Source organism: Bos indicus, chromosome 23, assembly GCF_029378745.1.
Source record: "Bos indicus isolate NIAB-ARS_2022 breed Sahiwal x Tharparkar chromosome 23, NIAB-ARS_B.indTharparkar_mat_pri_1.0, whole genome shotgun sequence".
In the NCBI taxonomy this organism is placed as follows: domain Eukaryota; kingdom Metazoa; phylum Chordata; class Mammalia; order Artiodactyla; family Bovidae; genus Bos; species Bos indicus.
Window position 1 is genome coordinate 10,868,809 of NC_091782.1, and position 21,742 is coordinate 10,890,550.

The 21,742-nt window shown below is 54.4% G+C and overlaps 1 protein-coding gene across 7 annotated transcripts in view; it reads left to right on the top strand.

Annotated features, from left to right (window-relative positions):
- Positions 1 to 21,742, top strand: part of PPARD (peroxisome proliferator activated receptor delta) — an 85,700-nt gene that overhangs the window by 61,828 nt on the left and 2,130 nt on the right. For 2 of the 7 annotated variants that reach the window (XM_070777858.1, XM_019985993.2), the window contains 5 exons: positions 9,321 to 9,551; positions 17,889 to 18,124; positions 18,889 to 19,027; positions 20,244 to 20,446; positions 20,615 to 21,065. In XM_070777858.1, coding sequence (XP_070633959.1) covers positions 9,422 to 9,551; positions 17,889 to 18,124; positions 18,889 to 19,027; positions 20,244 to 20,446; positions 20,615 to 21,065 — 1,159 coding nt within the window. In that variant the 5' untranslated portion in view covers positions 9,321 to 9,421. The remainder of the gene's footprint in view (positions 1 to 9,320; positions 9,552 to 17,888; positions 18,125 to 18,888; positions 19,028 to 20,243; positions 20,447 to 20,614; positions 21,066 to 21,742) is intronic. The other 5 variants (XM_019985997.2, XM_070777860.1, XM_070777859.1 and 2 more) reach the window with 4 other exon arrangements.

The window sequence follows — 21,742 nt, forward strand, 5'->3', positions numbered from 1 at the left end:
ATGATGCTGTGAAAGTGCTGCACTCAATATGCCAGCAAATTTGGAAAACTCAGCAGTGGCCACAGGACTGGAAAAGGTCAGTTTACATTCCAATCCCAAAGAAGGGCAGTGCCAAAGAATGTTCAAACTACTGCACAATTGCACTCATCTCACATGCTAGCACAGTGAGTAATGCTTAAAATTCTCCAAGCCAGTCTTCACCGTGAACCGTGAACTTCCAAATGTTCAAGCTGGATTTAGAAAAGGCAGAGGAATCAGAGATCAAACTGCCAACATCTGTTGGATCATCGAAAAAGCAAGAGAGTTCGAAAAACATCTACTTCTGCTTTATTGACTACGCCAAAGCCTTTGACTGTGTGGATCACAACAAACTGGAAAATTCTTCAAGAGATGGGAATACCAGACCACTTTACCTGCCTCCTGAGAAATCTGTATGCAGATCAAGAAGCAATAGTTAGAACCAGACATGGAACAACAGACTGGCTCCAAATCGGGAAAGGAGTACATCAAGGCTGTATATTGTCACCCTGCTTATTTGACTTATATGCAGAGTACATCATGCAAAATGCTGGGCTGGATGAAGCACAAGCTGGAATCAAGATTGCCAGGAGAAATATCAATAACCTCAGATATGCGATGACACCACCCTTATGGCAGAAAACAAAGAAGAACTAAAGAGTCTCTTGATGAAAGTGAAAGAAGAAAGTGAAAAAGTTGGCTTAAAGCTCAACATTCAGAAAACTAAGATTATGGCACCCAGTCCCATCACTTCATGGCAAATAGATGGGGAAACAATGGAACAGTGAGACTTTATTTTGGGGGGCTCCAAAATCACTGCAGATGGTGACTGCAGCCATGAAATTGAAAGACACTTACTCCTTGGAAGAAAAACTATGACCAACCTAGATAGCATATTAAAAAGCAGAGACATTACTTTGCCAACAAAGGTCTGTCAAGTCAAAGCTATGGTTTTTCCAGTAGTCATGTATGGATGTGAGAGTTGGACTAGAAGGAAAGCTGAGTGCTGAAGAATTGATGCTTTTGAACTGTGGTGTTGGAGAAGACTCTTGAGAGTCCCTTGGACCGCAGGGAGATCCAACCACTCAATCCTAAAGGAAATCAGTCCTGAATATTCATTGGAAGGACTCATGCTGAAGCTCCAATACTTTGGCCACCTGATGTGAAGAACTGACTTATTGGAAAAGACCCTGATGCTGGGAAAGATTGAAGGCAGGAGGAGAAGGGAACCACAGAGGATGAGATGGTTGGATGGCATCACTGACTCAATGGACATGAGTTTGAGTAAACTCCAGGAGTTGGTGATGGACAGGGAGGCCTGCCATGCTGCAATCCATGGGGTCACAAAAAATTGGACACGACTGAGCAACTGAACTGAACTGAAGCGGACATCACCTCTCAGAGCTGTTGTGAGGGTGAGATGTGTCAGTATACCCACAGCCTGGTGTGTACTGAGCCCTTGGTGAATTGGATGCACCACAGCTGAGTGGGTCAAGCACGTGGGCTGACCCTCCTCAAAGCATTCAGCCTGCTGCTGGCATCAGGGAGCGCCGTTTCCTGGGGATGACTTGGTAGGAGGATTAGGGTCCCAGGTGGCTTGGTTGGTCAGGCTCCAGATCAGGCCTCTCTGGAGCTCTGGGCCATTTGGGTTAAATTGCTCACTCCTTCTGCCTAGGAAGTCTGCCTGCCACGTGCAGAATGGATGGAGTGGTGCTGCCTGCCCAGCTTCAGCTCCCAGAAGGGCAAGAGGGCAGGGTACTTGCTTAGCAGACTTGCCTGAGTGTGTGTGCAGGCTAGGATGCGTAGCCCAGGCGTGTGTTTCGTGAGAGCTTCTGATGGAGACTTCATTTGCTGTCCAGAGGCTGCAGAGCAGCACCCCTCTCATTCTGGCTGCAGGACCCGTGTCCTGTTGGAGGGCAGCACCAGCTTCTCACGTGAGGCCAAGCTGTGTCCCAGGGAGACGGTGTCTGGCCCTGGCACAGTGCTGGGGATGCAACAGCAAAGACCAAGGTTTCTCAGCCACATAAATGTTAAACCTAGTGCCTGGTGCTGTTTTTAGTCCCAGAGCCAAAGAAAGGAAGAAGGGAACCCGGTTTATTGCAGGGAGAGTGGTGGGTGGGTGGCGGCTACCTGCGAAAACCCAGCCTCTGGGCCTGGGCTCAGGGGGAAGGGCAGACTTGGCTGTTGGATAGAGGGCAGACCTCAGCTGCAGACAGGCTGTGTGACAGTGGACGGCTTCTGGCAGATTGCAGGGATAGGCCACAGCTTAGGGTTACATCTGGGTGAGCAGCAGCCCCAAGGGCTGTGTTTGTGGGTTTTAGAACAGCCATACTGCAGCTCCCCCTCAGCAGTCACAGGCGAGGGACAGCTCCAGGCTGGACAGGGACATCCGCCTGGAATCCAGAGACCCCGGCCCCAAGCCCCGAACTCTAGCCAGAGCCCAGAGTCGCATCTGATTTTAGGAGGCCACCTCTTGTCCCCCAAGAACCTGAGAAGAGCTCCTCTGGTTGTGGTGAAAGAACATTCTGCCAGCGGGTCTACGGACAGAACGCCGGGGCTCAGGGCTGTTGGGTGCATAAGGCGGCCTCGCACTCGCAGCTCCTAGGAGGCTGGCCAGACTCGGGCCCTGTGGGTCTGCAGCCTGCGGTCCTCTGCTGCATCCTCCAGCGTGTCCTCTGAGAGATGCTTGTCAGGGCGGGCGGGCCTGCGCTTTTGGTCTCTTTGTTCATCTGCCTAGGGGAGCCCCTGGGGCTGGCCTTGGCCAGGGGTTGGGGGATAGTGTGCTTGTGAGGACTGGGCCAAGCCTGCCCCGCGGAGGGACCTTGGTCAGCTCCTGCCCCCCTCCAGTATCGGTCCTGACAGTGAAGTCTGTACTGTGCCCCGGGGTCACTCAGAGGGTGCGAGGGAATGTGTGAGAAAATACTGTGTCAAATATCTCTACGGGGAAGTGTGGTTTTTCCTCCTGTTTTCCTCCTCCAAGGGGGCCCCAGTCCTCGTGGCCCTGTGGGATTTCCCTGTCTCCACCGACAACCCGTCTACACAGATCCCAAAGCAGTCTGTTCCGATCGGCCTCGTGCACTCATTTGTGTGGTCAGGGCCCCCAGCACGCCTGGGGCTCACGGAGGTCCCGTTGCCCGCCCCCGGCACCACGTGGCACAGCCCCCGACACCGCTCGTCAGAAGTCTCCTGGATGCCTCAGCCACGAGCCTGGCCGGAGGTCTCGCCCCTCACCTGGCCTGCCCCCCCCCACCTCCAGGCTTTTTCGTTCTGTGAAGCGAGAGGAATCCGTGTTTCCGGTCCTCGTTGTTTGGATACTCGCTAGTTTCTGTCGAGGGTTTCCTACGTGCCAGGAGAGGCGCACACTGCTCTCGGTGGTCACCGAGGTCCTTTCCAGCGCTGCCACCACCCTCCCCACGCTCCCACTCTCCCCTTCTGTCCTGCTGCTGTGTCAGCTCGGGCGGTGTTCAACTGCACGAAACTGAAATCTGGCAAACAGAGCCTTGGGATATTAGCATTTAATTTTTCCACCTAATAAGTGGTCTAGAGACCGATGTTCCAGGGCTAGTTCCACAGTTCCGCGATGCTGTGGCGATCCGCAGCTCCTTCCTATTTTGAGCCTCACCCTCTGGAGCTGTCTTCTCAGGTTTGTGTTTCTAGCAGACCCTTCTAGCAGATTTCTGTTTGCATACAGTTGGTGAGAATCGTCACCTGAGCACTGTAACTGCTAGACAGCATGGGAAATTCAGTGTGTAGCTAGGCACATAGCTGATACAAGAAGGTGAGAGGGCTCAGTGAGAAATAAGGGGAGTTGGAATCGGTAGCACCTGGGGGTGACTGCCCCAGGTGGCCGCTCGCTCATCAGCCAGGGTCACGCGGCAGCACCTGAGCCTCTGAGCACTTCCCTCACTCTAGGTCCAGTGATTCCCAAATTGAGTGCTCAGGGATGATCAGAGAGTGATCCTTGAGGAACCAGTTTACACTAACTAGACTCCCATCCCTGCAAGTGAACACAGCAGTTCATGCTTCATGAATGAGGGAAGCAGCCCAGGAGTGCGTGCATTGGCCAGGTCTGCTTAATTTCTAAGAGAAACAAGAAAGCCAGATTTTTTTAAGGTTTTTTTTTTTTAATCTGTATTTTGAAAAAGTCTAGGGTTATAGAAATGCTGATAAGATTGTACAGAGTTCCCATATACCAGACACACTTACCAAAATTGAGAAATGAAGGCTGGTGCAGTACTGTTCATACTAGCTGAATCAAGCAGACTGCAGACTTGACTTGAAACTTCCCACTTTTCCCACCACCACGGCCTTTCTGTCACAGGACCAGTCCACCGTCCTCCACTGCATGCGGTTGTTAAGGCTCCCGTCCGTGAGACTTTCGTCAGGCAGAAAGCCAGAGTTTCACATGACTTCTCCCAAGTTCTCCCATTCTGCTGTAATAATATGGAAAATGTACATTCTGTTTACAGTGTCTTAGTGCTTACCTTTGGAACTTTTCTGTGTACATTTGACTGAACCGTAATGCTCATCAGCATCTCCATGTCTCCTGAGAAAGGGCTTGAGCAGTTTATTGCTTATCACGTCCTCTCATCTTCCACATTATTGTTTGTAAGTTTTGCCTTTTCATTTTATTCCAATTTATTTTCAGGAATTTAAAGTTCAGAATTTAAAAGGTATCATAGTAACACAACATTGTAAATCAACTATACCCCAACAAAATTTAAAAAAATGAATGGTATAGTGAAAAATCTCTGACCCAGACACTCAGTCCCCCCCCACCCCCCCAGAGGCAACCAGTGTTCCTAGTTCTTATGTAGCTTTCCAGCACTATCTTATCAGACCAAATCCAGCTTCAGTATACCTTTTTTGCACAAAGTATAGCTCTTCCCTGGTGGCTCAGACGGTAAAGTGTCTGTCTACAATGCGGGAGACCCTGGTTTGATCCCTGGGTTGGGAAGATCCCCTGGAGAAGGAACTGGCAATCCACTCCAGTACTATTGCTTGGAAAATCCCATGGACAAAGGAGCCTGGTAGGCTGCAGTCCATGGGATCGCAAAGAGTTGGACATGACTGAGCAACTTCATGACTTCACTTCATAGCTCTTCACTTCATTTTGCAAATTGCTTTCTTCTCTAATTAGTATATCTTAGAGATACTCCCATATCAGTCCATAAACATCATCATCCTTGTTTATGGCTGTCCCTTGTTAATGGATGTCTAACTTGCTCCCCACCCATGCCAGGCAAATAATTCTGTAATGAGTAGCCTTGTGCTAACACTGTGTCACTATGCTTCAGTGGAAGGGTGACTGTAAGAGACAACCTACAAGTGGTGTCTCTGGGTCAAAGGGAACGTGTCCAGTAATGTAAGAGATGTAGCCAAATTATCCTCTTTAGAGATCATGCTAATTTACCTTCCCACAAGGGACATGTGAGATGGTATTTCCCCAAGTGCATAGCCAGGGTGTTAGCGTTTGTTTTAATCTGATTGTAAAAAGCATATTTCCGGGAATTCCCTGACAGTCCAGTGGTTAGGCCTTTGCACTGTTACTGCCAGGGGCCCAGGTTCAGTCCCTGGTCAGGGAACTAAGCTCTCACAAGCTGCCATGGTGTGGCAAAAAAAAAAAAGTGTATTTTAGTGATGTTTTAATTTGTATTTCTCTTTTTATAAATGATGTTGAGTGTGTTTTCATATGTTTAAGGAGTAAATGTATACCTTTTTTCTATGTTTTTTGTATCTTGGGCCCAGTTTTTTGTTGGATTGCTGGTCTTTTACTTAATTTTTAGAAACAATTTTAGAGCAGTTAGCCCTTTGTCTGATGAATTGCAAATATATTTCCCAGTCTGTTACCTGTTTTTGTTTTTTCTCTTCTGGGTTTTGTGTGTGTGTTTGGCTGTGCTGGGTCTTAGTTGCAACACAGGAACTGTAGTTTACAGCATGTGGGCACTAGTTCCCTGACCAGGGGTCAAACCCAGGCCCCCAGCGTTGGGAGTGCAGACCTTAGCCCCTGGACCAGGGAAGTCCCTGAGGGGTTTTTTTTGGTTTGTTTTTTGGTTGTTTTTTGTTTGTTTACTTTGTAGTAAGTTTGTATTTTTATGGAATAGCATTTGTTAATTTTTTTACCCATAAGTTTTTACCCATTAAATTTCGTGGATTTTAGTATCAATCTTCACTTTTCCTCCACTTAGCTTTTCATCACTTTTTATATAGTTCAAGTATTTTTGTTTTAACTTTAAAACCTTTGATTTATTTGGACCTTGTCTTGGTATAAGATATAAGGTAGGGATCCAGATGGCTACTCATTTGTCTCCATATTATTTCCTGAAGAATCTGTCTTTTCTTTTTGGAGTGCCATCTTTTTAAAAAAATAGATGTATTTATTTTTAATTGGAGGATAATTGCTTTACAATATCGTGTTGCTGCTGCTGCTGCTGCTAAGTCGCTTCAGTCGTGTCCGACTCTGTGCGACCCCATAGACTGCAGCCCACAAGGCTCCCCCGTCCCTGGGATTTTCCAGGCAAGAACACTGGAGTGGGTTGCCATTTCCTTCTCCAGTGCATGAAAGTGAAAAGTGAAAGTGAAGTCGCTCAGTCGTGCCTGACTCAGCGACCCCATGGACTGCAGCCTACCAGGCTCCTCCGTCCATGGGATTTTCCAGGCAAGAGTACTGGAGTGGGGTGCCATTGCCTTCTATTGTGTTAGTTTCTGTCAAACAGCAACATGAATCAGGTATACACATGTCCCCTCCCTCCTGACCCTCCCTCCTGCCCCCTAGGTTGTCACAGTTTGAGCTCCCCGTGTTATACAGCAAACCCCCACTGGCTGTCTGTGTCACACATGGTAATGTATTGTTTCAGAGTTACTCTCTCCATCTGTCTCTCCCTGTAGTGCCATCTTTATAACATTAAAGTCCTGTCCGGTATGCGTTTGTATCTGTTTATGGACTTTGTATATTCTCTTTCAGTGATTATCTGTTCTTGTGCCAGTGCCTCGGTGGTTTATTTACCATAGCCTTTCTATGTAATTCTTTTTATTTCTCTCCAGTTAATTCCCTACCTCCACCCAGGGACAGGGGAGCCTGATGGGCTGCCGTCTCTGGGGTCACACAGAGTCGGACACGACTGAAGTGACTTAGCAGTAGCATCCAGCCTCTTTGCTTTCTTCAAGTCCTATCTTTTACTCTCAGTAGACAACTATGCCTTATACTCAGGTTAACTAAAAAGTGTGGCCGTTCCCTGTGAGCTTTAGCACCCCTCCACACAGACAGTGCTGCAGCTTTTCGTGTTTTCCTCATCCTGTGCCTTTGAGTTATTCCCCTCCCATCAGTCGTTCTGCCCCGGCTTCCCCCTTAACTCTTCAGACTGTCTTTCTCAGAAGACCTCTCCTTCAGCCACAGCTTACTCGAGTCTCCTCTATTCCAAAAAACCTTCTCTTGGCTTTGCTAGTTTTCCAAGCTACATCCTCTTATCATTTTTTCCCCTGATATAATCATTTAACAGTAAGTCTCCTTCACTGTCCCAGCTTACTTGCTGCCACTTACTCTTCGGAGCCCTGCTTTCTGTCCCACCCACTTGGTTGAAATTTGTATAACAAGGTCAGAGATAACCTCACAGTCACCAAATTCAGTGGCCGTCTATCTCTTTATCACCCTTAAACTCTGCAGCATTTGACATGGTTGACTACCCTCCCCCTTGTCCCTGCCACTCGTCCATCCCGAGCATCTCCGTGTCTGGCCGCCGCCTCGTCCCCACTCTGGCACCCGTCCTCCTGTGGCACGTCAGTCTTCAGTGAGCTGAACTCCGTCCTGCAGCTATCCTGTCAGTGACTGCACCCACACACGCAACTCCAGATTCCTAGCTCCCGGGCGCTTAGAGTCTGGCACTGAATTTCCAAGCTGCCTTTGGGAGACCAATTTAAGAGGTCATTGTGTCAGTCCACACAAGGGAAGATTAAGGCCTGGTGGGAAGCAGTGATTAAGAGGAAACGATTTACCGCCAACTGGAAGTTGCTTTACTGTAGCACAGGGTTTCTCAAGCTTGGCTGTGCATTACGATCCCCAGGGGAATTAAAAGTCCTGATGCCAAGCCGCTCCCAAACCAGTCGAATGAGAATCTATGAGGATAGCTCCCCAGTGATTCCAGTATAGCCAAGTTTGCAAGTCTAGAACAGGGTGAGAGAGGTGAGTCTCGAGTGGCTCCCACTTTCCGGCTTTGATAGGTGGGCGGTGGGCGTCTGGGTCACAGAGGTAGGGATTACCAGAGGAGGGAAGGGCCAGCTCGGGGCCAGAATGTGGCTTCTGTTTGGATTGGTTGAGTTTGAGCTGCCTGGGACATCTAGGGTGCGGTCCCAAAGGTCCTTGAATTTCTCTGAGCCAGGTCTCTCCTGCCGTTAGTTTCCCGGGTCTGCACCGCCACGGGAGGGTCTAGTCCCGCGCCCTGTGGCGTGAAGCGCGCATGCCGGGATTCAGCCCGCCCTCCCAGCCATCCCTTCAAGCCCTCTCTCCTATGGCGCCCCTCGCCCTGCCAGCAGGGTTCCCTCAGTGTGCCGCCTCCGCGTCTCTTCTCAGGCTGTATCCCCGAGAGGCGTTCCCTGCCAGACTCTCCCCACATCTCGTGGCCTCACTCCCCCTCGCTTATATGTGATTTGTGGACAAGACTGGTTGAGGGTTGGAACTGCCTCCTCCAGGCTGACATATGGGGGTCACCAGATTCCGGGACAGTGTGCATCGCCCCTTGCCCGGTGGCTCTGTGCTGACGGTCTGGTTGCAGACCTGTCAGCTGCCAGCCTAGTGGGCAGGGAGCATGTCTTTTTCCTTCTCCCAGAGTCAGGAAGGGTGGGATCCACTGCCTTCAAGCCGGGTGCTTAGGAGAGAGATAATTCTCGGGCCTGGTGGGGACAGGATGGGGGTTGGGGGGCCGGATGCATATGAGGACCTCCAGCAGGGGGTGGAGAATTTGACAAAGGCCCTCGGGCCGTTCCCATGTGGCTCCTGCAGGCTCAGGAGGCTCAAAGAGCAGGGCTCGGGGAAGGATTCACGGGGGCATGTCGCCCGCCACACCTGGCTCACAGAGACTGCTCTGAAGCCCACAAACCTGCTGTAAGAGCCAAGTGGGCAAAGGGTGGAGGCGCAGTGACCTGTGATGCCAGGAGTGGAGACTGGCTCACTGCAGGCCTGAGGCCCTCCGGCCCCAGCAGGGGCAGCAGGACGTGCCCCTCCCGGGTGGGGGCTCCTCTCCCCACCCATTCCCACTCTGTCACCCTCTCATCCTCCCCAACCTCTTCCTGTCTTCCCTTTCGTCCAGGCTGACGGGAACTGCCCTGTAGAGATCCATCTGCGTTCAGACCCAGATGATGCCAGAGCTATGACCGGGCCTGCAGGCGTGGCGCCCAGGGGAAGTCAGCCATGGAGCAGCCCCCGGAGGAAGCCCCTGAGGCCCGGCCAGAGGAGGAGAAAGAGGAAGCGGCAAAGGCAGAAGGAGCCCCAGAGCTCAACGGGGGACCAGAGCACTCACTTCCTTCCAGCAGCTACACAGGTGAGGAGGGGCCGGGGACGCAGACAGAGTCAGGACGGGGAGCCTGGCCCGCCGCAAACAGTGTCATCGTGGGGGGCAGGGGAGCAGGGTGGCTAAGGGCCGGAGCCAGGCAGCCCGGGGCCACACCCTGGCTCTGCTGCTCATCAGCTGCAGGATCTTGGGCGAGTTGTCTCCCTTCTTCCTGTAGAACATGAGTTATAGCAGGTGTACAAGCAGGCTTTTGTGGGAATTGAACGAGTTAGCGTTTGTAATGCGTGTGCTGTTGATATTCCACCTCTCATACTACAAGGGGCCCAGCACAAACGTGTATCAGCATCATCCAGAAAGATCACCTGTATGTGTGATGATTAGGATTAGACAGAATACACAACTCAGTTCATCTGGTGCTAGTGACACGTCGTCAGGGTGCTTTGTAATTTGGCAGATGCTAAGCAGTTAGTGAGAATGACCGGAATTAATAGTACTTTCGTGCAGCCAGGCAGATTTTAGCTTCTCTTGCCTCACTTGTTGGTTCCCCGGTGTCTACTGCCAGCATCAGTGCAGACGCCTTCCTCTGGTACCTTGTGCCGCTCCGTCATCCTCCTCCTCTCATCGCTGTGATGTTGGGTCCACCGCTAAGGTCTCCCGGATGCCCCCTCTCAGCCCCTGGCTCTCCCTGCTGCTGATGCCGCCCCTTCCCTCGCCACCTCACCCCAGCTCTCTCCCGCCCCCTCCACCCGAGTGCTGCTACATTCACTGATCCTTGCTCCCTTCCCGCAGAGGGAGCTCTGGGTCAGTAGAGGATGTGCTGCCCGGAGGGGCATCCCGACCTTGCTCCTGGTTTCAGCTGAAGGGGATCCCGACTGCAAGTGGTGACGTGGGCAGAGGAGCAGGCTGGCCCCACAGAGATGGCTCTGGCCCCCTGGGTCTGCATGGGGAGAAGGAGGCGGATGGGGTCTGGAGTTGAGGCAGGGCAGATGGGGGCTGTTGAGGTCGGACTGGCCCCCCTGAGACTCAGCTACAAGAGGCCTGGATCCCTGGGTCACACTGCTCTGAACCTGCACAGCAGGAGCCCGGCTTTTGCAGAGGTTCCTCCTCCTCGGGGCACAGGGTGGGGCAGGGCAACTGGAGAGCCATCATCCAGTCCCTCCGGTCCCACCAGACACCCAGGCATGAGGGAAGTACGCTGCTGTGACTTCAGGCTCCGAGAGAGGGTGTCCCCCCACCCCCAGGGTCACCTGCTCCCTGCTGGGTGGCTGGTACCTGGGATGGCTTTGCAGAACAACCTTCCTCAGAAGAGAGGACTGGCTAAACCTGCAGCTGTCCGTCCTGCAGAGCTAACGGCCCACGCTGTCTGAACTGGAGACAGGCCCGGAGGGTTAGGAGGCAGAGGGGAGCCACTGGGGGCGAAGAAGGAGTGAGAGCTGTCACCAAGGACGCCAGGGGGGAGAGAGGGGAAGAGAGGGCCTCGGGTCGGTGGCCTCACGGCCTACCTGGCCCACACCCTCCCCGGGCACGGAGAAGTTACCAGCGTGGTGTCCGGTCCCGTGGTTCCTGCACACCTTGGGGGACCGTATCCCCAAGTGGTAGCCTGTCCACATGCAGAGCAGCGTGCAGTAGCCGGTGCAGAAGCAGGCGAGGCAAGTGAGGTGATGGAGTCTTGGGGAGCTGGTGGGCTTCCGGGCACACAGGGAGGTGTCTGAGGCAGAATTTGCCCAGCCAGTCTCACAGTGCTCTGTACGATGTGGCGTTTAGTAGATTCCGTGTATCAATAAATGGATGACTTGGTAGTAGAAAGACCTACTTGTTCAGTAATTGAAACAGGAGGGGATTGTTTAACCTAATCACTCAAGTGAAAGCCATAGTATATAAAATTCTACAAGGCAAGTCCCCCACCAGAAAAGCGGGAGCAGGCAGTTGACAGTAGGACAGACAGACAAATGGCCAGAAAAGAAGAAACATTTCTCAGTCTACTAGACAGCCAAGACGGACTCTTCAGATGAGATGTCATTCAGCGTGTGAGTTTGGTGGCGTGTGAGTTTGGTGGCGAGGACCGGGCTGGCCTTGCAGCCCCCGAGGCAGGGAGGGTGTCTTGGCGGTGCAGGTCAGCACTTCTGAGCGTGTGCTGCTTCGCTCCTGCGGCTTCTCTTTGAGCCAGTGTATCCAGTGTAAATACTTGCTCAGGGTGCACAGATATTTCCACACTCATCCACAGCCACGGCGTTCATGATAGCAGAAAATTGGAAAGCGCCCATGTGTGGGGAGCTGGTTATGTAAACTGTGGGAGAGCCGTGCAGTGGGGTGCCGTGCGGTCAGTAGGAAGACTGAGGTGGGTCTGTATACACTGACAGGGAAGTAAGCTCCCAACTGCTTGAGGATCCCACTGTTTAAAAATCCTCATGTACCTCGGAAGGCACTGGAAGAGAACAACCAGAGGACTGGGGGCTGCTCGGAGGGGTAGGATTGTGGCGGGGGGCGGGGGGGGGGGGGGGGGGGGTCTGTCACGCGCCACATGTGTGCCCTTATATGTTTTTCCCAGCAAGCCTGCAGCAGTCTCATAAAACTTAAAAAGCAAATGAATCGCTTTCTTTAAAAGGGTGAAATAAACTAGTTGTTGTTTTCTTAAAAAAAAACAAAGCAGCCAGCAGGTGAGGGGCCCAGGGAACAGAGCTTCTTGTGTCAGGGATCCCAGCACCCAGGGCAGGAGCCCCAGATCTACCAGTCTGGACCGTGGGCCTCTGGAGAGGGCCTCACCTCTCCAGTCTCAGTCTCTTCACCCTTTAAGGCTGCGTCCTGGAACTTCCCTGGTGGCCTCGTGGTCAGAATTTCCGGCTTTCACCATAGTGGCCCAGGTTCAATCCCTGGTCGGGGACGCTGCGTGGTGCGGCCAGAAATCCTGCCCATCTCAAGGGCTGGCGGGTGAGGAGTCACGGTGGCATGTGACCAGCCTCGGGTGTGCCAGCACCTGCCGGTTCCCTGTTCCTCCCATGAGTCTGTGACTTTGGCCTCTGGAGTCCCCTCAGGGACCCAGGAAGATGAGGCGCCGTCTCAAGCCCTGAAACAGCAGGCAGGCCGCATAGTTTGGCTCCCTCTGACCCCCCCAGAGATTCTGCGCTGATGCTGTGCACCTCTGTACTGAGCTCAGCATCTGCCAAGCACCCCCGCTTCCAGGAGGTGGGCAGGACGGGCCTCACGTGAGCACTCAGCAGCGAGGACGCTTGCGTGCCCGAGTCCTTGGCCGGCAGGGGCGCTGAGCCAGCCCTCACCCACCTTTCCCACCCCCTCCCCTCTGGCGGCAGTGACGAACCTCCCAGTCACGCCCAAGGGGGAGGTCAGGGGTCTCCGCGAGGGACTGGGGGAGACAAGAGTGTCCTTCCTCCTGGCCTCGGCACTTCCTCTCACTCAGCAGTGCCTGACGGGGGTCCGCAGGGGCTGGCCATCCAGGGGAGGGCACGGCTGGGTACCTGCTCTGAGGAGCCCACAGGCCAGGCGAACAGGAGACTGCCGGGTCACCCAGCCCCAGAGTTCCACAGAACTGGCCCTGTCTTCAGAAGCTGTTTGCTGTGGGGGCTCTGCCAGCAAAGTAAATAGACAGGGCTGTTCCCTCTGGGCTGCCCTTCCAGCTCTAACAACAGCATGCCTCCAGCGATGGAGACTAGATAGGCAGGCAGGGGGAGCGATGACGTGAGTAAGGTCAGTCGTGTCTGTTTGCTGAACTTGTAATCAGAGATGGTGTAACTGATACTTCACTCTCTTCGTGATGGGGCTACTGCTTATGCTGAGTCCAAACACTCCAGTAATACACTCGGCAGTGACTCATCTCCTCACTGATCCTAGTCACAAACTATTGATTAGTAGTTATGAACACAAGTACACACACGCACGCACACGTAGGTTTGGGTGGTCATCCAGTGCAGGGGGTCAGAGCTCAGCCCTGGGGGTTCTGAGCTATAATTCTTAGTCTGCCACAGTGTTAGGGTTCTGTGGAGAAAGAACCAAGACCGAGTGTGTGTGTGTGTGTGTGTGTGTGTGTGTAGAGAGAGAGAGAGATTTATTTTAAGGAATTGGATCATGTAATTATGACGACTGGCAACTTGAAATTCTGCAGGCAGGCCAGCAGGCTGGAGGCCTGGGGGCAGTGATGATGGCACTCGAGTCGGAAGCAGCCTGCAGGCAGCATTCCTTCTGCCTTGCGGAGGCCTTGATCTCGTTTTCCTAAGGCCCTCAGCTGACCGGCAGGGGCCTCTCACATGTGGGGAGTCCTGATTTAAATATCAGTCATATCAAAAAATACCTTCATAGTAACATGTTAGACTGGATTTGATTAAAAACTTGATTTCATGGGTACCTAGCCTGGCTGAGCTGACACAGAATTAGCCACTGTCAGCACGTCACCTAGCCTTCTGAGCCTGTTTCCTCATCTATGAAAGAGTCTTGAAGAAGACCTGCTTGAAGGGTTGACGCATGGGTCACGTGAGGCTGATGTGTGAAGCGTCCAGTGGCTGTCCTGACACACTGGGCGTGCACTGACAGAGGGTGTTGTTGCCTCAAACACGCAGGCCTTGCAGGGGTTCTCGGATTCAGGGTCCAATCCCAGTCCTGCCATGTACTGCACAGGTGACCTTGGACAAAACCTGTAACTTCCTGGGCCTCGGTCCCCTCATCTTTAAATGGTGGCAGTTACTGCCTCCCAGGGTGGTTTGAAATGATGTTCATGCTCAATTGCTCAGTCCTACCAGCTCTTTTGTGACCCCATGGACTGTGGTTCGCGAGGCTCCTCTCTCCCTGGGATTCTCCCACTGGGAGATCACGGGTGGGCAAGGAGCCTTCAGAAGTGGGTCCCTTGAGTGGGGAACACTCTGCCATTGTCACTTTTGGGTAGGATATGGTGACGATTGGAGAATAAACTTTTAAGCCAGGTGGTGAATAGGGAAGAAACAGAACCTTTGTCTTTGGAAAGCGCACCATGAGGTGCCAGGAACACCCCAACACACCGGTTCCCCACAGCAAGACCTCCCCTGCAGGATACATGCACTCCGTGCATCCCCGCCCCTCAGCTCCCCGGCCCCTTCTGCCGTGTGTCAGCTCCTCGTGTTCTCTTACCCCCTCAAACAGGCAGGGTCTGGGGGCTGGCGCTGTCCCATCACTCCTGCCCCAGGCCTCCGTGCCTCCCCGTGGCCTCCCACCACCTGGCGGGGAGCAGACGTACCGGGGCACTGGCGCTACCCTGTGCCTGTCTCTCCCCAGTCCAGTTTGCAGCTCTCTTGAGTGCTCCCTGCCACCCCCGGGATACTCACCAGGGCCTCTCCCTGCCGTCCAGAGATTGCCTGCGTCGCTGGTACAAGGGCTTGGCACCTTGGCTTCTTCCAGGCTGAGCAGGGCAGGCGGAGTAGGGGTGCCCAGTCTCGTTCAGAGCTCTCCCAGCCTCACAAGCAGAAGACCCTCCACCTCTGTCTTGGTTTGTGTGAAGCCGTGGAGAAGAGGAGCCAGCAGCCAGAGGAAGGAGAAGGCCTGGCCCCTGCCATGTGGGCACAGGCTTGAGAACTGCAGAACCTTAAGTCCCATCCTCACGGAAGCGGATTTACACAGCACCGCCAAGGTCCAAGAGCTTCTCTGTTAACTCCTATGCTCCTCACCATGACTCTAGACAGACGCTGCTGTCAACTCCATTTGCAGAGGGGACAGGCCCAGGGCACAGAGCTTAGGTCTGAGCCTTGGACTCTGACCTGAGCTGCCCATAGGGCTCTTGAGTCCATTCTCACCCCCGACACCAGGCCTGCTGCTTCTGAGAACCTGGAACCAAGTTGGGGGTCGTCCGAAGCCCTGACCTTTGAGCCCAGAGAGGGGAGCGGTCACGTTCCCTGACCCCCTCGCCCAGCAGCAGCTCCCCCGCAGGCCTGCACCTCACTGCCTGCCCCGCCGCCAGCCAGCCTTGCCGCTCGCTGCCTTGGGTCCTGGTTTCCTCACCTCCGCTGATTGACGGCAGGGTCCAACTCCAGCTCTGTGCTCAGCAGGTGCACAGCAAATGTCTATTGAGTGAAGAGAGAGGATGACATTGCCACAAGCAGTGCCAGCAGCAACCAAGTGACCAGACGCCTGCCAGCCCTCCAGGGCCACAGCGGGGACAAGGAAGCACCCCTCTTGATGGGGAGGTGGGAACAGCCTGGGGTGATAGGTCACTGTGAACCCAGGTTCGGTGCAGGAGGTGGCCTTCGAGATCCAAAGAGAATGTGAGTAGAGACGTGTCGAGGCTAGCAGGGGAGGCAGACGTGCAAACCACAAAAGCAACACCGTTTACGAGAAGTGCCAGAAAGCGAACACGCACACAGACCACACAGATCGGGAGGAAGTGCCGGAAACCCTCCCTGCCACATCTGCGCAGGTCTCCACAGAGCCTCGTCACGTGTTGTCTCGTTTTTCTCCCAGCAGCTGGTGACGTGAATCCCATGCCCTCCAGGAGTGGCGGGTTCTGCCCAGCCCCTCCAGCCAGAGGGCACTGAGGCCCGGGCACCCAGGCGGCTGGAGGACCCTCAGTCCAGAGTCGCGGGGCACCTGCCCTACGTCCAGCAGCAGCGCCCCGGCAGATGGAGGCCCTGCCCTGTGGCCCTTATGTCCTGACGGGGGTGCCCAACTCTGAGTGCACTCAAGGGTCCCTGAGACCGGAAGGGCTCCCTCCCCCAGGCCATCCGCCCCCCGAAGTGAGCACCCCTGTCCTCAGGCTGAGCGGCACAGCTGCAGCCTGTGGAGCGCCTGGCCTCTGTGACCGGCCCAGCTTTTCAGGAAGCAGGGGCTGTGTCACCCCTACCCTCACAGCCGGGAGGCAAGCAGCTGCTGCAGGCTGCCGTTTCCTTCTCCCAGGATCTTCCCGACCCAGGAATTGAACCTGTGTCTCCTGCGTCTGCTGCACTGGCAGGCGGATTTCTTTACCACTGGCCCACCTGGGGAGCCCTGTTTGTTTGGCGCATCAAGTCCAGTGGCGGCATGCAGGGTCCTCATGGCCGCCCTCGGGCTGTCTCTCTAATTGTGGCTCTCGGGCTCAGTGGTTGCAGCACCCCGCTTTAGTTGCCCCGCGGCATGTGGGGTCTTAGTTCCCCGGCCGGGGATTGAACTCATATCCTCTGCACTGAAAGGCAGATTCTTAACCACCAGGAAAGTCGCAGGAGTCAAGATCTTGTGCAGAGTGACCGTACTGTAGAGAGGGCAGAAGGCAGCCCGGAACACGTTACGTCTGGGCTGACCACCATGGCTGGGGTCTCCCTGCAGCACCATCTGCTCCCAGCTCCTCTGCTCTGGGAATTTGGCCCCTGCCTCTGAGGAGGGTGCGCATTCATCAGGGAAGAAGGCAGAGGACGGCAGGCTGTCAGGCTAGCCTGGCAGAGGAGACGGGCTGCCCATGGCATCACGAAGTAGCGTTGTGCTGGGGCTCAGTCAGGCCCCCTTGCCGGGGAGGGCTCTTTTCTGAGCGTCCGAGGAGGCGTTCAGGAGAAGGGCCCCAGCCCTCCTTAATGAGTCAGCCGGCAGCACTAATACCCCAAAGCCCCCCTTGGCCAACTGCTTTCCTCACTGAAACTCTCAATCCGGGGCTCAGATGTCTTTGCCTTTATTAGTAATAGGAAAACACTCAAGGAAGTTCAGCCTGCTGCCCGGTCAGCGTGACTGAGACTTCTGCTTTTTCTGCTCAGTCAAGCAAGAAATTTTGTGGGAATGAGCTTGAGCTTCTTGAGAGACTCTTCACAGCATCTCTGGAGTCCATGCAGGAATCAGACTTCTGGGGTGGGGGCACTTCTGAAGCCCCCGCAAACCATGCCGCACACTGTCCCCCATGGGCCCACCCCGTGGAGCCTTGTAAACCAGGGATCCACTTCCTAAGGACAGTCTAAGAGAATCTGTCTGCTTTTTCCCTCTTGCTGCCCTCCTCCCAAAACACAGCCATCCCCCATGCCCTCTCTCCACCAGTGGTGAGTCTGCCCAGGCAGGCTCAGACTCGGCCAGATAGTGAGCAGAATTTCTGGAATACCTTCAGGGTGTCAGGTCTGGGGGAAAGGCTTTGGACACATTCACCCTCCTCCCAGAGAAGCTGTCATTAACCCCACATTCTAGGTGAAGAGACTGAACCTCGGAAAGGTTGACTCCCAGAGGTCACATAGCCCTTAAGTGGCTGAGCCAAGATTGTGATACATAGGTGTCTTCTCACCACCTATGTTCCCCCAAGGGCTCTGGTCACCTCCCCAGGTCCCTAGGCCTGGCAGGAGGTGGAGCCACTGTGTGTGTATCTGCAGACCTCGCCCCGTGCTGTGTGTCCGCAGACCTCACCTTGTGTTGTGTCTGCAGACCTCACCCCATGTTGTGTGTCTGCAGACCTCGCCCCGTGTTGTGTGTCCGCAGACCTCACCCCGTGTTGTGTGTCTGCAGACCTCGCCCCGTGTTGTGTGTCTGCAGACCTCTCCCAGAGCTGCTCTCCACTCTCACTGCTGGACCAACTGCAGATGGGCTGTGACGGGGCCTCGTGTGGCAGCCTCAATATGGAGTGTCGGGTGTGCGGGGACAAGGCGTCGGGCTTCCACTACGGCGTTCACGCTTGTGAGGGATGCAAGGTACGGGCTGAGGGTGGGCTGTGCTCGCATGGTGAGTTGACCTGACAGAGCTTTCCCACCTCCAGGCAAGGCCCAGACCAGATCCACTGCGAAATTCCTGCCTGGGAGGCAGCCAGGCCTTTGGGCCAGTTGCAGGCTGAGTTCTGGGTCCTGCAGCAGAGGAGGGGTTCCCTCACCTGGCCTGGACTGGGCACCGGCAGTGCTGACCCAGCCTCTCACCTGGGCCGCTGGCGCCCCCTGGGGACCGGACAGGAGAGGGCATGCAGGGCCAAATGCGGGCCTTGGGCTTGCATCTCCTCCTGGAGGTCAGGGCTTCCTGCGCCTCAAGGCCCCAGGAGGGGCTCTTTTATAATAAAGGAAACATTTTAATTATTTTTCCAGGGGTGCTTTTGGGTTTTTTCTCCTAACTGCACACCCATCAAACTTTCACAGATGATTTTACTAAACAACTGCGTAGAAAACTGTAGAACCAGATGCTTTACAAGTAAATTAAGTTAGCCATAGTGTTTGGTGTCATCAAATGAACAAAGAAGCACTTAAATATGGTATTTTATTTTGAATTATTTCAAAAGTTTTAGAATTGTTTTACTTTCCTTCTGCCTCTCCTCTCCAATGATATTCCCCCATTACTTCCAAATTCAGGAATTGTTTCATCTTAATGTATAATCAAGCCCCTGAGTGCAACCCAGCGGGCAGGGCTGGAGCCTCAGCCTTTCTCCCTTCCTCGTGGTTTTTCTCTTCCTGATGGATCTGCACTCCCTCAGGGCTTCTTCCGTCGGACGATCCGCATGAAGCTGGAATATGAGAAATGTGAGCGGATCTGCAAAATCCAGAAGAAGAACCGCAACAAGTGCCAGTACTGCCGCTTCCAGAAATGCCTGGCACTGGGCATGTCGCACAATGGTGAGCTGACCTGAAACCAGGTTTCCAGGAGCCCAGAAACAGAAGGGGGTGCCCTCAGAGCAGTGCCCAGCGTGCAGGTCAGCTGTTGACCTTGCCCATCTGGACCTTGAGTCTCAAAGTCAGCACAGGCTGGCCTGAGGTCTGCCTTCCCAGACTGCCTGGGACCTGCCACGCTCCCAGGCCGGGGAGTCGCCTGTCTGCACCCAGGTCTCACCCTCTTCTGGCCCAGAAGGGACCTGGGAACTGACCCCAATTCCAGTAGTGTTGGAACCACCACTCTCCTGGAGCCTGTCCTGGATGACCCGACAAGGTGTGAAAAGCCACTGCCAAGGCCCAGGACCCTCAGGCCTTGGTTGTTGAGGGCAGGCAGGAGCCAGTAGCTGACCATGTGTATCAGCTGCCAGGACCCAGGTTGGAGTTTCCTGGAGGCCAGTGCTCCAGGAGACAGAGCCTGCCCTGCCCTGTGCACTAGGTGCCCAACAAAGTCTTGTCGTGAGACTTGGTAGGATTTTGCATAGCCCGCCTGCCCCGTTTGCCCCTCTGGGCCAGACCTCCAGAGGACGGGGAGGCCCTCTTGTATACTTGTCTCCACCCACAGATACCTATCTGTCTTGTGTCTTGGAGGGGGGCAGGTCTGGAGTTTGATCCCTCCCCTTAGTCTGTATCAGCCGGGACCCCTATCCCTTGGGTGGGAAGAGGCAGCTTTTCTAGGAGATCTCAGGGGTAACTGAACACTTCTCAGGTTTTCTCTGAGAGAAGCCAGATTCACATCCTGGTCTGTTATTTTTGAATGCTTCCTATGTGAATACTCTTACTTAATTCTGGTCATCTGTTTATTAGCTGCACTTTTCTCATGAGAGAGGGTGAGGGGGCCTGCCTGAAGCCAGCCACACTGTGGGCCACCTGCCAAGCTGGCCCTCAAGCACAGGCCTCTGATACCAGCGATTGTCCCCCCGCCACCACGCAGCACAGCCTCCCGGCCTCCCGGCCTCCCAGCCACAGTGGCTCAGTCACCCTGTGAGTTAGGGCCCGTGTGTGCTAGACTCTGTGAACAAGATAGCCAGCAGACCTGCCCCGCTCCAGAGCTTGTATTCTGGAGGGGTACCCCAGCATTCCAGCTTGCTGGCTCTCGAGCTTCTGAAAGCATGTCTCTGTCTCTGGCCCGCGTGCCTTAGAGGTGCCAGGCCCCTCCATGACGGTCCCCCTCCCTGCGCAGCCATCCGTTTCGGCCGGATGCCAGAGGCAGAGAAGAGGAAGCTGGTGGCGGGGCTGACAGCCAATGAGGGGAGTCAGCACAACCCCCAGGTGGCCGACCTGAGGGCCTTCTCCAAGCACATCTACAGCGCCTACCTGAAGAACTTCAACATGACCAAAAAGAAGGCCCGCGGCATCCTCACCGGCAAGGCCAGCCACACGGCGGTGAGTGTCACAACTCAGCTGGCAGCTCTGGGCCCTGCTGCTGCCCGCCTGCCTGCGGGGAGAAGTGGGCCTCCTCCCTGCTTACTCCTTGGTAGAGGCAGAGGGTGTGGGAGCACACACGGGCGGGGGTCCCCCGAGGCCGGGCCTCTAACGGGGCCTGGTTTGCAGCCCTTTGTGATCCACGACATCGAGACGCTGTGGCAGGCGGAGAAGGGCCTGGTCTGGAAGCAGCTGGTGAACAGTCTTCCGCCCTACAAGGAGATCAGCGTGCACGTCTTCTACCGCTGCCAGTGCACCACGGTGGAGACCGTGCGTGAGCTCACCGAGTTCGCCAAGAGCATCCCCAGCTTTGGCGACCTCTTCCTCAACGACCAGGTGACCCTGCTCAAGTACGGCGTGCACGAGGCCATCTTTGCCATGCTGGCCTCCATCGTCAACAAGGACGGGCTGCTGGTGGCCAACGGCACCGGCTTCGTCACCCGGGAGTTCCTGCGCAGCCTCCGAAAGCCCTTCAGTGACATCATTGAGCCCAAGTTCGAGTTTGCCGTCAAGTTCAATGCCCTGGAACTTGATGACAGTGACCTGGCTCTCTTCATCGCGGCCATCATTCTGTGCGGAGGTAAGTGGGGCGGGGAGGGGGCGGGGGGCTGGCCTGCGCAGAGCCAGCCTGGCAATGGCAGTGGGACACGCATGCACTAACTTGTATGTGCAGGACCTGCTCTGTCTAGTACATGCGGATGAGACAGAAGGAAAAGGAGACGTATCAATGTGTTGATGGGGGTTATTTCTGGTGGCAGAGAAAGTTTCTGTTTTACCTGAATTTTTCAAATTCCAGCACACCAAATATAATCAGACTCATGCTGACAGTGGCATAGCGCTTGCTTCATGCCAGGTGCTATTTCAGTTTCTTTTTATTTATTTATTTTTGGCTACACTGGGTCTTTGTTGCTTTGCACGGGCTTTCTCTAGTTGTATCAACCAGGGCTATTTTTCGTTCTCATCATGGTGGCTGCTCTTGCTGCAGAGCACAGGCTCTAGGCATGTGGGCTCAGCAGTTTCAGCTCTAAAGAGCAAGGGCTCAGTGGTTGTGGCACACAGGTTGAATTGCTCCACGGCATGTGGAATCTTCCTGGACCAGGGATCTGACCCATGTCCCCTGCATTGACAGGGAGATTCCTATCCCCTGTGCCATCAGGGAAGTCACCAGATTTCCCTAGATTATAACTCTTTAATCTTCATAATGACTCTATGCCAGAGGCACTTCTGTTATTCCCATTTTACAGATGAGGAAACTGA